General features: G+C 47.5%; 1 protein-coding gene across 1 annotated transcript; it reads left to right on the top strand.

The window, feature by feature from the left end:
* Position 1: 1 nt before the first annotated feature.
* On the top strand, positions 2–20,484 carry CCDC43 (coiled-coil domain containing 43). Its single transcript, XM_067556225.1, has 5 exons — positions 2–254; positions 6,134–6,221; positions 14,504–14,639; positions 16,786–16,844; positions 18,714–20,484. The coding sequence occupies exons 1-5, from the start codon at positions 54–56 to the stop codon at positions 18,899–18,901; spliced, it is 672 nt and encodes a 223-aa protein (XP_067412326.1). The 5' UTR covers positions 2–53; the 3' UTR covers positions 18,902–20,484.
* The last annotated feature ends 721 nt before the right edge of the window (positions 20,485–21,205 follow it).

The raw sequence follows: 21,205 nt of genomic DNA, 5'->3' as shown, positions 1-21,205 counted from the left end.
AGGCAGGGCCGGTGCGTGTCAGTCAGTGAGGGACGCCCCCGCCCCGCTCCAAGATGGCGGCGCCCAGCCGAGGGGAGGCCGCGGCTGCGGCTGCGGCCGGGCCGGGCGGCTTCGAGCCGTGGCTGGCGGGGCGGCTGGAGGGGCTGGGGCTGGACCGGGCTGTCTACGCCGCCTACATCCAGGGGCTGCTCCGGGAGGAGGAGAGCGACGAGGAGCGGCTGGACGCGCTGCACGGGGTCCTGGCCGCCTGCCTGGTGAGGGCGCGGGCTGGCCGCGGGGCGCTCTGCCGGGGGCTGGGGCCGAGGGGGGGCTGGTTCAGGAGGGCTGACACGCTGCCAACCGCCAAGGGGGCTGGGACCAAGGGGCGGGCGTCCAGCCCCGCCCTGTCCCCACGTTAATTCTCCCCTAGGTTTACCTCCCTCCCGCTTTGAGCCTTGGGGGATTTTGAGCCTCCCCTGGTCTGACCCGCTCCCGCTCCCGCGGCAATCCCCACCTGGCCCTGACGTGCCTCCCTTGTGCTGAAGCGCCTAGGAGCCATCCTGTTAAAACGAGTTATCATGCCCCCCTTTCTTTGCACCCGGCTCTGAGCTCGCTTCCTCCTGCTGCTGAGGGGGTCAAACCCTGACTTGCGTCTCTTCAAGACTGTCCTGATCGGGTTAAATCTTGGGACCCGTGTGGCCATCCTGTGTTTTGTTATAATCGCCCTGACCTAGCTACCTCTGGACGCACCCTGGGACTGTCCTTCCAACAGCCTGAGGGGTTAGCGCTCCCCTGCTACTCTCTTCCTGCAGCCAGTTTGTTTTGTCCCTTGACAAGAGCGTAGTCCCAACTGATTGCTCTGTTTCTTCTGAGACCCCGTGCAGTTGTCCTTGCCTGAGGCAGTGTGCTTAAGATTTTGCAATTCTGCTCATTTACCAATTTCTATGGGATTAAATCGTCTTTAATTCTGAGTCAAACAACATGGCACTGAGCCCTTAAAACTACATAAGACAAATATATTGTCTGTCGTGGACAGATGACCACTGAGAAACACTCAAAACCTCTTAAGAGTTTGTCTTATGAACCTATCGGTTTCTGAACTTGAGCATAATTAGCCAATGAGTCTGGTGAGTTGTCAAATGAGATTCCTGTGGGCTAGAAGTTCACAAACTGTTGTGGGTGCACAGAATGTATTCGGGGGGAACGTGAGAAGCTTTAAGGAAAAAACCTGATGGCGCACATTTTACCCACAGCAATGAATAACTAGCAAAGCTGATTCTTCCAGACATATCAGGTCCTCAGATGGTTCTGTGCATTTTGACAGATTTCTGTTAAGCTTGCATAGCTGGTGAGGGAGAGCTGGAATGGTTCAAGTATCTTTCTTATTTCCTTCTGATGACACAGGGTTGTTGTTAGGTAATTGTTCATCTATCCCAAAGAATTTCTTGAGGAGTACTGCAAGGGTTTTGTCCGGTGGCCTCTCCTGCTCAAAGTGCACATGATATTCTAGGAGAGAGAGTGAGGAGGTGCAGGCTGGGGTGTCTCCAGTGTGTGGATGACACTCCGCTCTATCCCTCTCTTTCATCATCACCAACCAGAGTAGCTGGTAGGTTTTCCCAGGGTCCTCTGGGATTGGGCTTTGGTTGTGTGCATGTTGGTTGATGTAGTCTGGATAAGACTGGGTTTTGGGAGGATAACTGGAAAATGTGGGCCGGTAAAATTGCCCCCCCCCCCCCCCCCCGTTTGTTATGCAACCCCCATTGCTTCTGGGTAGCCAGGTAGCAGCACTGGCCAAGAATTCTTGTTATCACCTATGTTTGACCAAGAGGCTGGGGCTTCACTGCAACATTCACCACATCATGCTACATTTTAAGGCCAATCAGAAATCTCAACAGTTGCAGAACTTGGTGGCTGGCTGGAGAGGGTGTCCACTGCAGGGGACACATTACAGCTGCACCTTGTGATCTGGGCTAGTATCCATTAGTTCCCAGGTGTAATTTAAGGTGTGGGTTTTAACCTCAAATGCCTTAAACTGGTTGGATCCTGGATACCTCAGATGACCACCTTTTCCTTTGCAGCAGAGATCAGCTAGGGTTCCCAGCTACCTTCCAGTTAGATCCAGAAGGGGCTGGGGGGAGGTGTGAGGTATTGTCAGATATGGTATTCACTTCCTACATTAGTTGGCCAGAGCACAGTTTTGTTGATCTTCCGGTTACACTGCAGGGCCTATCTGATCTTCCAGGCCTTTGAGAGGGAAGATAGTGGAAGGGCAGGATGAACTTATTTCAAAGACTTCATTTTTTATCACTGCATGGATCTTAGAGGGCCTTTGATTTGGGATACTGCCTCCTATGTGTAATTGTATAGTGTAGGGTGGGTGTATTTAAAAAACATGTCAGCTCCTCATCCCAGGAGTCCTGTAAAAATCAAATGCCAAAGAAGTTGGTAATGCAGCACTGTAACTTTATACGAGAGCATCTGTTCTAGCTCAGGGCTCATTTTACTTCAAGTCACAGTTGGTGGAAGTGGGTTATAAATTTGTAACACAAATCACTTGGGATGCAGATCTCAACAGATAAAATGTTCATGTTAGATTCCTGGTAAATGGTAAAGTACTGAACAGCAAACGCACATGGAATATACCGGCACTGCTGTTGTAATCTGTACTTAAAAATAAAGTGTTGTGAGCATGCCACAGATATTTACTCTTAGAAATGTCTTTTATCTGGAACTCTGAATCAAAACTGTGTGACTTGGTGCATTCCTGCATTCTTTGAGGGTTACAGTGGACAAGAAGCTGGACATGAGTCAGCAGTGTGCCCTTATTGCCAAAAAGGCTAATGGCATATTGGGCTGCATTAGTAGGAGCATTGCCAGCAGAGGGAGGGAAGTGATTATTCTCTTCTATTTGGCACTGGTGAGGCCTCATTTGGAGTATTGTGTCCAGTTTTGGGCCCTCCACTACAGAAAGGATGTGGCAAATTGGAAAGAGTTCAGCAGATGGCAACAAAAATGATTAGGGGGCTGGAGCACATGACTTATGAGGAGAGGCTGAGGGGACTAGGCTTGTTTAGCCTGCAGAAGAGAAGAATGAGGGGGGGGATTTGATAGCAGCCTTTAACTACCTGAAAGGGGGTTGCAGGGAGGATGAAGCTAGGCTGTTTTCAGTGGTGGTAGATGTCAGAACTAGGAGCAATGGTCTCAAGTAGCAGTGGGGGAAGTCTAGGTTGGATATTAGGAAAAACTTTTCCCTAGGAGGGTGGCGAAGCACTGGAATGGGTTACCTAGGGAGGTGGTGGAATCTCCATGCTTAGAGGTTTTTAATGTGCGGCTTGACAAAGCCCTGGCTGGGATGGTTTAGTTGGGGTTGGTCCTGCTTTGAGCAGGGGTTTGAACTAGATACCTCCAGAGGTCCCTTCCAATCCTCCTCATCTATGATTCTATGATACAGAAATTGTACCTGTTTGGGACTGAACAGTCTTTCATAGATGCCAAGGTCTAAAGGGACCATTGTGCTCATCTGTCAGAAATATGTACAGAACACTTCTGTCTTTTCTGCATTATTATTGATAATCCTACCACTTCCATCTAGACTAATACCCTTGTCAGTATTTTAATATTGTCAATTGTTCCTAATATATTTTTAAAAAACCCTCCTTGTTATCTTTAATTCGGCTGGCCATAGATTTCTCCTTGTGTCCCTTTGCTTCCCTTATCAATTTTCTACAATCCCTAACTTCTGATTTATATTTATTATCAACTTCTCCTTTCTTCCATTTGTTATATTATATTTTATTTTTTTACAGCTGCCTTCACTTCCCCTCTAAACCAGGTTGATTTTTTTTTTTTAACCAGCACAGCCTTCTTCCTCAGTTCTGAGAAGGTAGCTTTTTAGGCATCTAGTCATGTATTCTTAAATGATTCCCAATTTTCATTCACATGTTTCTGATTAAATTCTTCTTCTCAGCTGATTTGGCTCTTAACGGTTCTCAGCTTTGTGAAATTGGCTCTGTTAAAGCACCAAGTATATGTATTGCTGGTCTGGACTTTATTCTGCTTGCACATTATAAATGTGAGGAAGTCATAAGCCCTTGTACCTGACCTGCCATTATTTTTAGTTCTGTGATCAGTTCCTCTTTATCTGTGAAGACAAGACGTAATATAGAATTCCTCCATGTTGGCTGCAACAGTTTTTGCATTAGGAAATTGTCACCTATTATATTTAGAAATTCCGTGGATGTTTTAGTCCTGGCAGCATGAGACCTCAAGCATCCATCAGATTCAAGTACCATGTGATCATGCAGCTTTTTTTCCCTACAAAAATTGTAGATAGGTGCACAAAGAGCTGGTCATCCTGTTCCCCAGTGTGACTTGGTGGGCTGTAGCAGACACCAACTACTACCCCATCTTGTGCTTTCTGTTAGGACCTTGATCCATAAACACTGAAGATCATTTTCTTCTGAGTTAACAGTGACTTGGAAACAGATAATGTCATTTTGTAGTGCCACTCTCCCACCTTTTTGCCCTCTTGATCCTTCCTAACCTTTGATTTTAACATTCCAATCATGCAACTCATCCCAGCAGGTTTCAGTGATACCAACTAGATTGAAATTATGCTCATAAATGAGCAATTCCAATTCCTCTTGTTTATTATGCAGCCCTTCTAGCATTGGTGTATTGGCAATTCAAGAATTTCTTCTCTTCATGTCCTTGGTTTTTTGATTGATTTTGTTTGTAACATCTTGATTTTTGTCATCATATCTTCTCTCTTTTTACCTCCCCTTTTTGGTGTTAGTTTCACCCCCTCCTGACTACTCTAACCAGCCTGTCCCCAAGGAGATTGGTCGCCCCATTACTGAGGCAGAGGCCATCCAAACTGTACAGCCTCTTCTCCCCATAAAGGCAACCCATGTTCCACAAAACCAAATCCCTTCACCTTACACCACTTACCTAACCAACAGTTCACTTCCAGAATTCTCTGCGTTCTCTTCTGACTTCCTTTGTTTGAGGGACAGGAAGGGTCTCAGAGAAGATGACTTTGCCATGAGGCCTATAAAGACAATGGTTAGCCCACTGGTTTGCTGAGAGCACTGTCTAGTATTATCTCTGTTTTCTTGTTCTCCCCCGACCGTCTGTCTGTATCCACCTGTTGTTTCTTTTGTCCTACCTAGCCTGTAAATTCTCTGGGGCAGGAGCTGTCTTTCTGTTCTGTTTGTGCAGTGCCTGGCACAGCAGGCTCCTAGAACAAATAACAGCACAGGTGGTGCTCCAGGCTGCCGCTGATGTGTGAAGCAGCTCTGAGCGGGCTTTTTCTGCACAGTGCATATCACGCCATTGCTAGCGCTGCCACCAGTGGAGCCGACCTGCTGGTATTGGGAGTGGGATGTTTTAGGCAAAACGTCTGCTGTTACGCTCTTAGAGGTGCTCCCTTTCAGACCGGAGCTCAGTCAGCCTGGCAATGGTTGAAAGCTTCTGTCTTGCTGCTGCCTGCAGAGGGCTCCACTCGCTAGGGCTATGAACCCAGCACATCCTGCCAGCGCTGAATCGTAGGGTGTGTCTACACCACCGGGGCTGCATCAGGCTCCATGTATCGATGCAGGGTATTGGTTGAGTGGGCAGTGGAGACCTGCACAGTCGATCCTGAAGTGCTCTCTGGCCAACGCAGTAAACCCGCGCCCCCGAAAAGAGTAATGCTGCGTCAACCGGAGGACGTTTCCCGTCGACACAGCACAGTGAAGATGCCACGGTAAGGAACGTTAGTAAGTTGACGGCCACTGGCAGTAGAGACCAGGCCACACTAAAGTGAGAAAAATACCAACACAGAATCTCCTGAAATGCTGCAAAATGATCGAAATCTTTGTGGTGACATTTGTGTGGGGAACACATGAACACAGACACCTGAAGCTATGATAGATATTTAACCTATTTATGGAAAATTTCTGTGTGTTGGCCAAAATTATGTGCATTAGCCCCAATTCAGCAAAGAATTTCAGCACATTCTTATATCCCATTAAGTTTCGTATGAAGCGTTAAATCTCTGCTTTGGGCATGGCTCTTGCTGTTCTGATTCTTTAGGAGTCTTTTATTCATGCTGATTTTAAGGCAGACTGATTTTTTGTTCAGAAACTGAGATGTCTCTTTTTTTCTGTACTAGGAAGAAGATCTGTTACCTGATGTCTGCAGGGAAATAGTCATGAAGTGGTCTGAAGCTCAGAATGTTGACATAAGAGAAAAAAAAGAAGGTAGTGTTGATGCTTCACATATCTTAGTCAATGTAATGAAAGGGACACTATCAAAATGAGACTGACATCTAAAAAAGCCTTTACCGTGTTAGCAGTAAATCCTGAGATTACTAATGTGGCTGCAAATCTCATTTACTTTTCATTGGCATTGCTGCTTTTTTCCTTTTTTGCCTTTCACTCGGCTTGGAACATGAAACACGGCTGGTCAGTTTTATTGCTGCTGTTTGAGTTCAAAGCCGTGCAGGGGAAGACAGAACTTTTTCTATTTGATTGCGTAAAACATTCCTTCACAAAACCCTGTGGCTTGGTCTACACCTAAGTGTTCCTGGCATAGCTATGTTGGTTACGGGAGTGATTGTAGACAGTTGTATTGGTATCAAAATGCTTGTACCAGTACAGTTTGTGGTGGTTCCTCAAACTGACATAAACTGTATTGGTGGAAGCACTTTTATAGGTGTCTGACAAGCACCTTCATGCTTTTACCCATGTTGCCCCTCCTGTTTTGGAGGATCGCCATGTAAACCTCCACAGTGCTACCTCATTGTCCTCTTTCAAATCCCTCCTTAAAACGCCTTTGTTGCGATCCTTACAAAAAACTTGACGAGAGTTAAGTAGCTGGTGTGGTGAGACCATGGCCTATCATGTTGACCAGGATTGTGTCAGTGTTTCCATGGGCTCCCCCTCTCTGTATCCATCTGTTGTTTCTAGTTTTATACTTAGATTGTAAGTTCTTTGGGGCAGAGAGTCTTTGTTCTATGTTTGTACAGCGCGAAGCACAATGGGGTCCTGGTCCATGACTGTGGCTCCTAGGAACTATCACAACACAAAGAAACAATTATACATGAGGAGCATGTTGCTGGTTAGCTATCCCAGCATAATTCAACTGGCAAAACTTCAAAGTGCAGGCAAGCCCAAATGTTGGGCTTACACTCTATTGACAACTATTGTAGAGTTTAAGGCCAGAAGGGACCATCTAATCTGACCTCCTGTATATCTCAGGCTATTCTATTTCACCAAGATACCCTTATATTGAGCCTGATGACATCAGTTAAACCAAAGCATTTCCTTAAGAGATTCAACCATTGCATGCCCCAGGCAGAGAACAGGAGAAACCAAAGCACCACCAATGCCTGAGGACCTTCCCATGGCAGGGAAATGATTAGATGCCCAGATGATTGGAACTGGTTGGAAAACCATTCTTAGAGAGTAGTTATCAGTGGTTTACCATCAATCTGGAAGGGCATATCAAATGGGGTCCCTCAGGGATCAGTTCTGAGTCCAGTTCTATTCAATATCTTCATCAGTGATATAAATAATGGCATAGAAACTACACACAAAGTTTTCGGATGATACCAACTTGGGAGGTGGAAGTAAACGGTCTGACGTAAATTGGATGAAATTCAATAAGGACAAATGCAAAGTACTCCACTTAGGAAGGAACTATCAGTTGCACACATACAAAATGGGTAATGACTGCCTAGGAAGGAGTACTGCAGAAAGGGATCTGGGGGTCATAGTGGATCACAAGCTAAATATGAGTCAACAGTGTAACACTTGCAAAAAAAAAAAAAAGCAAACATCATTCTGGGATGTATTAGCAGCAGTGTTGTAAGCAAGACAAAAGAAGTAATTCTTCTGCTCTACTCCATGCTGATTAGGCCTCAACTGGAGTATTGTGTCCAGTTCTGCGTGCCACATTTCAGGAAAGATGTGGACACATTGGGGAAAATCCAAAGAAGAGCAACAAAAATTATTAAACGTCTAGAAAACATGTCCTATGAGGGAAGATTGAAAAGAGGTTTGTTTAGCCTGGAGAAGAGAAGACTGAGGGAGCACATGACAACAGTTTTCAAGTACATAAAAGGTTTTTACAAGGAGGAGGGAAAAAATCGTTGTCCTATCCTCGAAGATTAGGGAAAAGAAGCAATGGGCTTAAATTGCAGCAAGGATGGTTTAGGTTGGACATTAGGAAAAACTTCCCAACTGTCAGGGTAATTAAGCACTGGAATAAATTGCCTAGGGAGGTTGTGGAATTTACGTCATTGAAGATTTCTAAGAGCAGGTTAGACAAACACCTGTCAGAGATGGTTTGGATAATGCTTGATCCTGCCCTAAGTGCAGGGGATTGGACTAGATGACCTCTCGAGGTCCCTTCCAGTCCTATGATTCCAACAGGTGGACCATGGTCTATGGTGCAGAAGAAGGTTAAAAAAGCACAAAGGTCCCTGCCCATCTGACTTGCAAGAAAATTCCTTTCTGATTTCAGATCTGGTGATCAGTTTGACCCTGAGCATGGAAGCAAGAGACATCAGCCAGGCACTGAAGACAGAGGATTCTCTATCACACCTTACCCCACTGGCCCACCCAGCTGATATCCTCTTTCTAGCCACGGCCGATCTCAGATGCTTCAGAGGAAGATGGAAGAAACAAAACAAAAAAACCCTTCCCAGATTGCACTTGTGTACTGGGGAAAAAATTCCTTGCTGACCCCTGCAGGTGACTGGTTGAAGCCCTGAAGCATGAGATTAAATTATAGCCTTTATCATAATATGGAGCTACAAGTGATTAGGAACATGTTGAGGGCAACGCAGGCGAAGTGTTCTTCCAATAGCCCATGAAGGAAGGGACTGAACTGGGGAATCACAGATTCCAAGGCCAGAAGGGACCATCACCAGTGAGCCAGGCTGTCCCCCACCCCCACACTGGCTGCAGAACTTCTCCCAGAAACTGGATTAAAATATCTCTGAAAGATAATTAATTAATTGCATTTTAGAGATTCCAAGCCAGGGCAAGTCCATCACCTCCCCAGTAAGCTGCTCCAATGTTCATTCACCCCACGTGCTAGCAAACTGCATCTTACATCAAGGTTGAATTTGTCCAATTTCCCCTTCAAGCGAATGGATCTTGTGCCTTTGTCACTTGTCAGCAAGGTCGAAAGCCCCCCACTCTCAGATGTCTCTTGTCCATGTGTCCAGGCATAGTGATAGTCCCCTCAACCTTCTGTTCAATGAGCTGAATTGATTGAACTCCTGAAGCCGCATGGCATACGGCTTGTTTTCCAGCCCCTGGGGATCATTTTTGTGGTCCTCCTTTGAGCTCTCTCCAGTATTTCCACATCCTCCTTGACGTGCAGACACTAGAACGAGGCAGTGTTCTAGTAGCTGTCTTACCATGGAAGAGCGTCCCCTGCTCTATTTTATATTCCTCTTTTTGTGCATCCAATGACCACATGAGCCCTTTTTGCGGCAGTACTGCACTGAGAGCTCATGTTGAGGTTCTGTACGATGACCCCGTGTCCTTCTGAGTCACTGCTTTCCAGAACAGTCTCCCCTCCTGCAGGTATAGCCTGTGCTTTTCTTTCCCAGACACATTACCTTGCACTTAGCTGGGTTAAAACACATTTTGTTGGTTTGTTTCCTATCACTCTGTAACAATATCCTGACCTCCTTATCAGTCGCTGCCCCACCAGTCTTCATGTCATCTGCAAGCTTTACCAGCCAAGACTCTATGTTGTCATCTAAATGGTTAATAGTGTTAAATTAGCCTGGGGCCAACAACCTGCATGGCCCTGCTAGGAACAGCTCCACCCATGGATATCTCCCATTAACCACTACATTCTGAGATCCATTTGTAAAGGAGTTTTTAGTCCATCTAACATATGCCCTGGTAATTCTGTGTAATGCAAGTTGTTTAATTGAAATGTCACATGATACTAAATTAAACACCGGAGAGAGAACATGTGACTGGCATTAGTTATATTTTTAGCCTCTAATTCTTTGTAGGTAGAATCCCAGACTAACCATTCCATTATTTTACCCTGGGATTGACACCAGGCTTCGTGGTCTATAGTTTCCTGGTTCATTCCTTTTGCCTTTTTAAAATATTGGCACGACGTTGGAAGTCCGCCAGCCCTTTGGAATTTCCCCAGTATTTTGAGATGTACGGAAAATGAACATTAGCGTGTCAGAGACAAAGAAGTAAATATCGGTTACAAAAGGTTAAATATTAAACCAATATCATTTTTTCTTCCCCCACCCCATAGCCTCTGGTAGAACCCCCTGCCTGGTTCTGCAGGGGACTCCAGTCTTGGACCTGTGATCCCTGGGGTTCCACAGCGGGGTGCTCCACAGCGCCTGCACCAGGGCCTCTGCCTCCCCAGGCGGCAGCAGCAGCCTCTGCCGTGGCCCAACCCCATTACCATGGAGACAGAGAGCTCGTGCCACTGGTCAACCAATAAATATTAGTCTTAACAGTAAGACTAATACTTAATGGTTAACCGTTTAACTGCTTAGTATTTTACATCCCTAGTCAGAGAGCTCCTTGGTGAGAGCCTCTTCGGCTCAGCCCGCACCGTCTGAGATGGGGACCCCCTCCCATGGACCTTTTTTATTCCTAATATGTTTTAAAATGCCTTTTTCTGTCTTACATATTGTTGGCCATTGATTCCTTTGGCTTCCCTTATCAGTTGCTTACATGTGTTAGCTTGTGACTTATTCCTTGCCATTTCAGTCCCCTTCTTTCCATATTGATTTTTAGATTTTATCACTGCTTCCACACTTCCTTGTAGCAAGGGTGGCTTCTTGACCAATGTAACTTTTTCATGTCTGTGGAGTTATGGTGTGTTAGGGTATATGGACCCCACATTGAGCAGGAAGGGGTTAATGAGAGCATGTGGACCTAATTAACCTCTGCCCATTACACCTGTGCAAGGTATCATGTCTGGAGAGAGGATTTAAAGAAGAAAAGCCCAGCTCAGGGGGGCTGACTGAGGGAGTATGAGATTCCGGGGTGCAGTCCTGACCAGCAAGGGGCTGGGTCACTGCCTGCCCTGCACCCTTGGGTGCCTCACAATGCCTTGCTGCTGGCGCTCCCACCTGGGCTGCTCACAAACAGCCCGCCAGCATGTACTTTGCACTCTGAGTGTTGTGGGCAGCCACAGCTCTGTTCCAGCACCCTGGCTGTAAAAACCAACCCCACCCTGGCTTCCACCAGCCTTGGTTACTACTTGCAGGGTGACCCCAACACACTCCCAGTCCCAAATTTTCCCTTAAAATGTGTGTTCTGCACTGTCCAGCCCTCTCCTGGACAGTCCAGATATATTAGATGCATTGCCTCTCTAAGGGTATCAATACACAACAGTCTGCTACCTTATATGGAGTTACCCACACAGTTCACAACACTGGATTAGTTTTGATTATAGAATAAAACAAGTGTATTTAATGACAAGGAAATAGGTTTTAAGTGAGTACAATATAAGGCATTAAAATCAGAAATGGTCACAAGAAAACTAAAGATAAAACACTTCCTAGTACTAAACAAACTAGACTTGATTGAAGATAAAATGCTTACCACATGCTTCCAGTAATAGGGCTGATCAAATTTCAGGTCAGGATCTCTCTGAAATCAAATTGGCTGGTTTATTTTGTTGCCTCATGTGAAAGAGTAAGAGATGCACAGGGAAGACACAACTGGGGTGTTTTTTCCCCTCACTTTTATAGTTCAGTCACCCTTTGAAATTGCATTTTCCTGAGGGTTACCCCTAGATCAAGTTCACTCCTGCTGTGAGGACAGAGACAATCTGGAGATGTAAGAGGTTGCTTGCGAAGATGCAGATCTGTTTGTTCCTGCCCCGTTTCTTTGCCAAAGAATGGCCACTTGACGTGATTGATTGCCCATCAGCTTTGATGACAGCTGGCTGAAGGTGTCAGCTTGTCCTCTGTGGTGCTCCCCCTCCCCAGACTTGTCTGGTGAACGTGTCAGTCATGATTTCAGCTGATGTTCAGAATTTTACATATAATGTTACGGCACACATTTCAGCCTGGTATTACTGAGTTAGTAGTCAGTGAGTTAGTAGTTTTCAGGTGATGCCCCACAAGGCATCTTTTGCACAAAGCTGATTACAGCAGCATGTAGGGGGTGACTCCGGGGGGGCCTTCTGTCCCAGGGAGTAGACCTCTTCGGCTTGGCCCAGCTGGGCTGGAGCCTCACTAGAGACTTTTTAGTGTCAGAGCTGCCTAGGTGCAGGTAGGCCTGGTGCAGGACCTTTCTGTTTCTTTTGTTGCTCAGCTACTTTGGCTTCCCTTTGTCTTGGGGCCTGCAAAAGAGTCAGCCAGAAAAGAGGCTGTGAGAAAGGCCGGGTGCAGGCCACGGCAAGAAGCAGCCCTGGGATACTGCACAAGAGCCGAATAAACAGACCTTATCTGTTCCACACAGGGTCCCTGAGCTGGGATCCAGAGCAGAAGACAGGCCTGGGTTTCCCTGCCAGCCCATGTAGGGCAGGGGTTGTGATGACCTTGGAGCCAAGGGCTGGCAGGCCCAAAAGCCTGAAATTGAGCCAAACTTCTGGAGTGATGCTGCCAAACCAGTAGCATGTTGGACTCAAGTTTCCTCAGAAGGGGTAGGACTACAGGTCACCTGGCCACAGGGCCAAGTCACAGGATGAGGCAGGGCCAGAATGGCTATCAGCAGAGGGTGCCAAAGGAGGAGAGCTGCTACACACGCCCAGCCCTAAGAGGGCGTGCCTGCCTTGAGGAGACTCTTCTGCGACTTCTTGGGTGGCCAGTAGGGCATCCGTGAGCAGTTCCTAGATTTCATTAACACTTCCTACTTCGGCATTCCCAGGTCAGGATGTCGACAGCAGCTTTAAGCTTTGGGAAACTGGCCCTTTGCAATTCCAGATATGCATATTACTGCTTGGTGCCATATTGAACAAAACTCCGCTTGTTACCAACAGCCAACTAGACATGGAGCCATTGATCTCTACCCGTTGAGCCCAATGATCTAGCCAGTTCTCTATCCACCTTATAGTTCATTCATCCAACCCAGATTTCTTTAACTTGCTGTTAAGAATACTGTGGGAAATGGTATCAAAAGCTTTGCTAAAGTCATGCAGTAGTCTGCCTTCTGACTGAGTCAACAATAGTTTTATTTCCCAGACCATGTATGTCTCTGATGTGGGCATTCAGAATGTATGTAGCAATATATATGTGTACTCTGAAGAAAAATAAGGAGTTATTACACTTAGATCAATATTTTCCTTTTGGCTTCCTAGATCTTTTAACTCTGAGATGATCGAAATCTGTTTGTTGCAAGTCTTTGAAAAATGTGCCTGTTGTGCTGGCATCTGCCACTTCATGGCACTGGCTGTGCAAACAAACTGTTCCGAGAGAGGCCCTGGGAAGCGGAAACTTGGCCCAAAACTTATATTTGGTGGAAATGACTTTAAGAAACCGAAACCTAGCAGGAATGTTTCTATGCTTTAACCATCCCCCCCACCCACCAATGAAAATAGTTGATTTTAAACAAGTATTTCCCAGCAGTTGGCAACTAAAGGTTGTGGTACTAAGAAACTGACAGTGAAATTGACTATAAACAAAGGATTTACTTAATGTTTACTGACCAGTTTGAAACAAATTGAGTGGAGGGAAATGCATAAATTGTGTTGGGTGGTTTGGATTTTTTAATTCTTTCAGTTAATAACCTACCACGATAGTAATGCAGGTAAAGAAACTTATTTAGAAACATGACTTTTAGCTTGTGTGCGCCTTTAAATTGCAAGGGAGAGACCAAGGGCGGACTGGATTTTATTCACTAAAATCTTATTTATTTACAAGGATAAACGCCATTAGAAATAGTTCATCTTTGAAATGGGATTGATTTGTACTGAATGAAGCCATTCGTGGGATGGGGCCACAACTGGTATTACTGATACACGTGCCTCTAAGTTTCTTACACTGAAGCTGAAACCAAGACCTTGTGAAATAGGGAAAATAACTGGCAGTGGCCTTCCCCACCTCCTCCAGGAGTAGTAGTGTCTCGTCATGCATGCATACAGAATGGGCCAAAAGAAAGCAAGAGGGCAGTCCCACAAGAGGGTAGGTCTAACCAGATTGCAAGGGTCTAAGCCATTTCTTCCAGCAGTCAATGGCTCAGGTTACTAAACCTACAGCTCTGAAGTAAGCCAAACTCCCTTGAGCCACAAGTTCAAATCTCAGCAGGGTCCAGCTCTGCCCTTCATTTCTCTGAAACAGATCACTAGAGTCCCATGCCTTACTCGCTGTGCAGTGTGCTAGTTGAATGTCATGCTCCTCCCCAGAGATGGCTGCATTTCAATTATGCTACACATATAAAGTGTGTGACACAATTTGAATGAAAGGCTATTTGGCCATGCAAGCCATTGCCTATTGAAAAAAGGCACATAGCTTCTATCTGGCCATGTTGGACCCCCAGCTCCTGGCAGTATTGGAGGCACTCATTAATGCCTTGATTTCTCTCCTTCCCAGATGAGATCCAGGCAATTGCCAGCATGATCGAAAAGCAGGCCCAGATCGTTGTGAAGCCGAAGAAGGTTTCCCAGGAAGAGAAGCTGAGGAAGGCTGCCGTCCTGGCCCAGTATGCCAATGTAACAGACGAGGAGGAATATCCTTTCCCTACCACAAGACCCATGTTTAGAAGGTGGTGATCACCTTCCCAGGTTGCTTTTGAGGGTGAAAGTTAAATGTATCTCCTGCGGCGTTCTTGCCCCTTTGGATTTTAGTTAGTGACCTAGGACCATTCGTGCCCCCGTCTGTGCTGTAGCTGGTTTGGCGGGAGCTGTATCACCCACTGCTGTGTGTGGCACAGTCTGAATGAGCCATGTAAGCAAAGCAAAGGCAGGGAACTCTTGCCATGGGAGGCTGTTTCATTTTTCTGTTACTAGCTTTCCTGATGATAGCAGCCCAACATTCTACGTCCTGCTAGATCAGAGCCGACCATTGGTCCATCAAACCTGATATCTTGCCTCTGGCTGCAGCTGCTGCCTGATGTTTTGGAGGAAGGTGTAAAAATCCCTTGAATGTATCTAGCCAATTGTGTAGTGTGGGATTGGGTGGCCATGGGGAGACTTCCTGACCCCTGCTGTGCACTGACCTCATTTGTCAAAAAGTGCAGCCTGGCATTCTATGGGCGGGGCTGCACCTGAAATGGCTCGTGGGATCTGTTCTCGGAAGCAGTCTCCAGGAATAAAATGGGCTGGCCACAGTAGCCCGCTGTGTAGCATTCCTGCTGGCTAAGGCGTTGTAGGCAGCCTTTGATTTCTGAGAAGAATCTCTCAAGCTGTTCCTCTGACAGGAGTGAATAGAGGGGACTCGTTACACAGCAGAGGGCAGGCTTTTCTTTGGAGAGCTGGGTGTTAAAATGAGGGAACTCTTACTTGGTGTTAGAGCAGAGGAAAAGGAGTCAGGACTCCTGGGTTCCATTCCTCACTCAGTGTGACATCAAGCAAGTCCCTTCATCTGTGGATATGGGGAAAGCGGTGGACGTGATATACCTTGACTTTAGCAAAGCTTTTGATAGGGTCTCTCACAGTATTCTTATCAGCAAGTTAAAGAAGTATGGGTTGGATGAATGGACTATAAAATGGATAGAGAACTGGCTAGAGCATAGGGCTCAACGAGTAGTGATCAATGGCTCCATGTCTAGCTGGCAGCCGGTCACAAGTGGAGTGCCCCAGGGTCGGTCCTGGGGCCGGTTCTGTTCAACATCTTCATTAATGATCTGGAAGATGGGGTAGATTGCACCCTCAGCAAGTTTGCAGATGACACTAAGCTGGGGGAGTGGTAGATACCCTAGAAAGTAGGGATAGGATATAGAAGGACCTAAACAAACTGGAGGATTGGGCCAAAAGAAATCTGATGAGGTTCAACAAGGACAAGTGGAGAGTCCTGCACTTAGGACGGAAGAATCCGATGCACAGCTACAGACTGGGGACCGACAAGCTAGGCAGCAGTTCTGCAGAAAAGGACCTGGGGGTAACAGTGGATAAGAAGCTGGATATGAGTCAGCAGTGTGCCCTTATTGCCAAGAAGGCTAATAGCATATTGGGCTGCATTAGTAGGAGCATTGCCAGCAGATCATGGGAAGTGATTATTCCCCTCTATTGGGCATTGGTGAGGCCGCATTTGGAGTATTGTGTCCAGTTTTGGGCCCCCCACTACAAAAAGGATGTGGAGAGGTTGGAGAGAGTCCACCGGAGGGCAACAAAAATGATTAGGGGGCTGGAGCACAGGACTTATGAGGCGAGGCTGAGGGAACTAGGCTTGTTTAGTCTGCAGCAGAGAAGAGTGAGGGGGGATTTGATAGCAGCCTTTAACTACCTGAAAGGGGGTTCCAGGGAGGATGGGGCTAGGCTGTTCTCGGTGGTGGCAGATGACAGAACAAGGAGCAACGGTCTCAAGTTGCAGGGGGAGGTCTAGGTTGGACATTAGGAAAAAGTTTTTCCCTAGGAGGGTGGTGAAGCATTGGAATGGGTTACCTAGGGAGGTGGTGGAATCTCCATCTTTAGAGGTTTTTAAGCTGTGGCTTGACAAAGCCCTGGCTGGGGTGATTTAGCTGAGGTTAGTCCTGCTTTGAGCAGGGGGTTGGACTAGATACCTCCTGAGGTCCCTTCCAACTCTATGATTCTATCACACTGTGCCCCGGCTTCTGCATGTCACTAATTGTGTTGCAAGAATGAATTTCTGACATGTTTTGTGATCCTAGGTGCAAAGTTTCATTAATAGTCTCCAGGTTTCCTTAGTTCTTTCACTGGATCAGATGAACAGGATGCGTGCATTGCAGCAGCGCTAGCGCTTGGATCAGAAAAATGTATCCTTTTCAAATCCCAGCTCACTTAGCCACAGCGGCTTTTCTGGAAGGACTGCAGTTCTGCCCTGAATTCCCCTTGGTCTTCTCTGTGCACTGGCCCTGACTGCCTCTGCATTGTCTTGTGGGGGTTTGGGCTCTTAACCATGCAGCGTATTGTTTTCAGAAGTGTCCTAGGTCGTCCTGACTTTGCTGCCATTGAAGTCCAAGGTAAATCTGCTGATTTCAGTGGGAGCAGAGTTGGGCCAACACCAAATGAACTTGAAAAATCCTCCCCTAAGTTTTCAGAGAGGACCAAAGCAATTGGTGTGACTCCTACGCAAGCAGTGGGAGAGCTGGAATTACAATTCTACCTACGTTGTCTAGCTCTACCTAGCTGTGGTTACAATTAGAGAGCCAATTAATTGTTACCAAGGCAACTGCTGACCATAAGGCATGTCTAGAAGTTAGACGTATCCTACTATCAGATCTGTACAGCCCTGGCTGTAAATCACATTGCACACTGGGGCTTGTGTCAAATGTAGAGGTGAAATGACGTAGCTCGTCGGTGAGTAGCTTGCCTATGCCCTGTGTAAGACACACAGGGGTGATTTAAAGGTGACCTGCCAAGGACCAACCTGGCAGCTGTGCCCTGCTTGCTATCTGATGAATAAAGATCTGAGACTTCCCAGCCCCCACGGTTGGGTTTTGTTACCTTGGAAAGGTGGATCTTCCCTGCCCAGTTTTGCCTGAAAGCTGAGGCTGCCTGGAGGAGGACCCGGCCTGCCCAGTATTGAAAGGAGCGATTTATTCAGATTATTGCCTTTTTAATGAACACATTTCACTTCAGCATCCGGCACTAGTGGGGGTGGGGAGGAGGGTGGACACTCGGTGAAAGATTCAGCACCCCCAGAGCCTAATCTGTGTCTGGGGCAGGTTCACAACTGGTGCAAGTCACCCTAGCTCCATGGGAGTCAGTGGACCGAAGGTTATTTACACCAGCTGAGGATCTGTCCTGTGCGAGGTGCTTGTACAAGGCCAAGGCACAGGTTTTGTCCTGCTCTAATCAGATTGGTTTAGAAACGTATCTAGTTAGTGGTACAACCTGCTAGTGGGGTGAAGTGACACTGGTAGTACAGGTGTGCGCTGTCCCACACCAGGCTGAGCATCGTCACCGTGCTATCACTGTGTCTACAGAAGGGGCTGTGCCACTTCGCCTATTTACTTAGATTTAGTCATTAAAAAGCTGCTTTTCCAAGGCTCCAACTGCCCTAACATCACTAGCATCGCTGCCCCCTAGCACACAGGGATTTGGGAGGGCCCAGGAGAAGTGGGGCTGGTGGGACCGCTGGTTGTTCTCCTAACCCCGTGGAGGCGTAGTGCAGGAGCCAGGAGTTCATGGTCACAGCTATGAAAAGCCACTGCTCGGCAATCGGAGAATTTTGTCCCTGGCCATTATGCCAATCCTGTGTGTACAGCCACCATCCTTTGGCTGTGCACGGGGCTAGCGTTCGGCAGAGACAGTGAAGTGAGACAATCTTCTCTGAAGAGCTGCTTCCATCCATGCTGCTTTTCTGGGCGCACAGATTGGCTGTGTACGATGCCTGGAGTCAGAAGCCACCTTTAGGCTTCTGCTTTCCATGGGCATCAGCTGCAAAGTAACCATGAAGAAAGCGCAGCAGGGACTGCTGACCCTGCTTGAGAAAAGCTGCACTATTCAGTGCTACTGGACAGGGAGGGGTCTAGAAAAGTGCAGCTTCCCCGACAGTGGGTGTGTGCAGTAATTCCTAGGCACCAATTTAAATATATCCCCATGGGGAAAGAGCATTGAAAAGAGCCCAGGGAGCTACATGAACCAAAGCACGTCCTTTATCCTCCTTACCTTGCAAGCAGCGTTGTTCCGAAACACAAATGTGGAGGATGTCATGAACGCAAGGAAGCTGGAGCGAGATTCACTGCGGGACGAGTCCCAGAAGAAAAAAGATCAAGACAAACTGCAGCGAGAGAAAGACAAGCTGGCAAAGCAGGAGCGGAAGGAGAAAGAGAAGAAGAGGACACAGAAGGGCGAGCGGAAGCGATAGCTGGGATTTTTCCTGTTGACTCTCTCAAAGGATCGAATAAATTATGCATAGGGCGTGTTTTAAACAAAGCAACAGAAACTCGGGGCAGGGGGCTGGCAAGTGGGGCTTGGGAGCATTTTCCTTTTTGTTTACACGGCCCCAAAAAAAGGAAACTTGCAAACACTTCAATACACAATGTGCAGTGTGTGTGGTGCCAAGGGTCCTGGTGGATGGTTGTGGCCAGTGTCTACCAAGGCAGGGAAGCAGCTGCATTATTTTTAAAAATCTGTCATATTTTACTTTTGGCAACGTGAAAAGAACAGGGGAAGCTGGGGGAGAGCTTGAAAACTGCAGCCCGCTCTGCCTGCCCCAGGACCGGCAGTGAACCCGTGCTGCTGGCCCGGGGTGGCCTTGGGCCTTTGACACGCAGAATGAGCTGCTGTGGGGGACATGCAGTTACTGCAAAGTCTGACTTGCCTGGGGCACATCACCTTGTTCCTGGGCAGTGAAAACAATCGAAGGTTCTCCTCGTGGCTGAGCTGAAGGCGAGGGTTTGTGCCTGCACAGGGGGTGGCACGTTGATGCTGCATGGCCAAGAAGTAAAGCTCTGGGGAGCGTTGGGCTAAGAAAGGCTGGAAACGGTGATAACTAGAGACTGGCTCGTACTGAGCCTGTTTCACACACGAGGCCCTGTGCTGGGGAAGTGCCCTAGTACTGCTAAGCTAGTACTAAGTGGTAACATCGCAACATCAGGGTAAGCCTGGATGCTGCTCAGCTGAAGATCAGCTGCTCTCTCTGGCTGGGGGACGGGGGGCTGTGGGCTTTAGAAAGTCTCATGGGGCTTGTCTGTACTAAGATTATTTTCTTCAAATTTCCCACAGCAGCGCCCTGACTGCTAGCACCACAGGGTGTTCCAGACTACATGGTACTGGCCTCCTTCCCCCACATTGCCTGACTCTGCCTGGAGCAGCTCTAGAAAGCATGGTGGTTAAAATGCTGCCAGCGCCTTCTCTCTTTACAACTCCCACTGGTGGAGGGGCAGCTGTCAGAGGGACGTTTGGCTGTTTCTGCTGACAGCTGCTGATCAGGGGCTTTAAGCCTTTTCCCTGAAAAGCTTCTTGGGCTCTTACAAAGGGCCCCACGCTGGGTTTCCTAAGCTCTGTGTGTGGGTGGCCAAAGCCCTGCATTATTTTTCAAAGGGGCAGGAGAGGCACAATGTGGTCACCAGCAATCTGCTTCCAGCTAGCTCAGCTTGTGCTGCCCTGGCAAGCCCAACCCTTTGTGACACTAGGCAGCTACTGTTCCTCCCTGCACGCGTTCAGCACAACTCTGGTTAAAGGGCAGTGTGTTCTAGTCAGCTAGGGGCTGGCAGTGGGACTAGCCACCTGCATTCCCTCTTGATGCTTGGCTGAGATTACGGCATGTTTTACTTTTTCCTGGCCCCGTTCCTCCACAACCAAAGCATTGCAGCACGGAAGTGTTAACAGCTTCCACGTTACACCCATTCTCCCGCCAATAAAATGTTGATCTGTACAATGCTGCTTCCGATTTCTTCTAAACTAGCCAGAGCATTGGAAAATACTTTATACACGGCACTGTGTGAGTAGGTACAATGAAAAATAAACTTGCATATTTTAGCTATTCATATTAGTGCATGTGGCCTAGCTTCCTCCCTGGGGTGTCGTAGCTGAGCTCAATGGATTACATCATGGAGGCACATTTTATAAATTCTCCACTCATCTCACTGTAAATTGGAGTAAGTGTACTGCAGTCAGCAGCCTCTCAGTGGTGTTGGCTCTGTCTAATTGCACCCCCTGGCACCAAGTGTATGGTGTGAACATGAGGAAATCCTATTATGACAGAGACTCTGACCGGGGCCAGGTGCGGTGCTGGGAGGAGGAGGGTGAGGCTCCCCTACTGGATCTATGGGCAGAAATGGGCCTGTCCCTCCCTGGCCTGCACAGCCCTCTGCTTACTGAACCCCCCCCAGCAAGCAGAGAGCAGACGGGCTACTACTTCATCAGCAGGTATTTTTGAGGCAGTGTGGCCAGGCTATGCTTGCTGTATACCCGGTGGAGACAGGAACTGAGGCCCGCCAGTAAAAAGTTCATCCTTCAGGGTTACTGGGCAAAGCCCAGAGCCTGCGAAAGGCATTGCTGGCATGCAGGAAAACAAGGTTACTTACCAGTAACTGTTGTTCTTCGAGATGTGTTGCTCGTGTCCATTCCAATATAGGTGTGTGCACGCCACAGTGCATGGTTCCCAGAACTTTTTTCCCCTTAGCAAGCCCCGTAGTGCTGACTCTGGTGCCCCCTGGAGTGCCCC

This window comes from Emydura macquarii, unplaced genomic scaffold, assembly GCF_026122565.2.
Source record: "Emydura macquarii macquarii isolate MOO-44397 ecotype Brisbane River unplaced genomic scaffold, CSIRO-AGI_Emac_v2 contig_1692, whole genome shotgun sequence".
NCBI classification, from domain to species: Eukaryota; Metazoa; Chordata; order Testudines; family Chelidae; genus Emydura; species Emydura macquarii.
The sequence above is the reverse complement of the archived record's forward strand: the minus strand, read 5'-3'. Positions and strand labels throughout refer to the sequence as shown.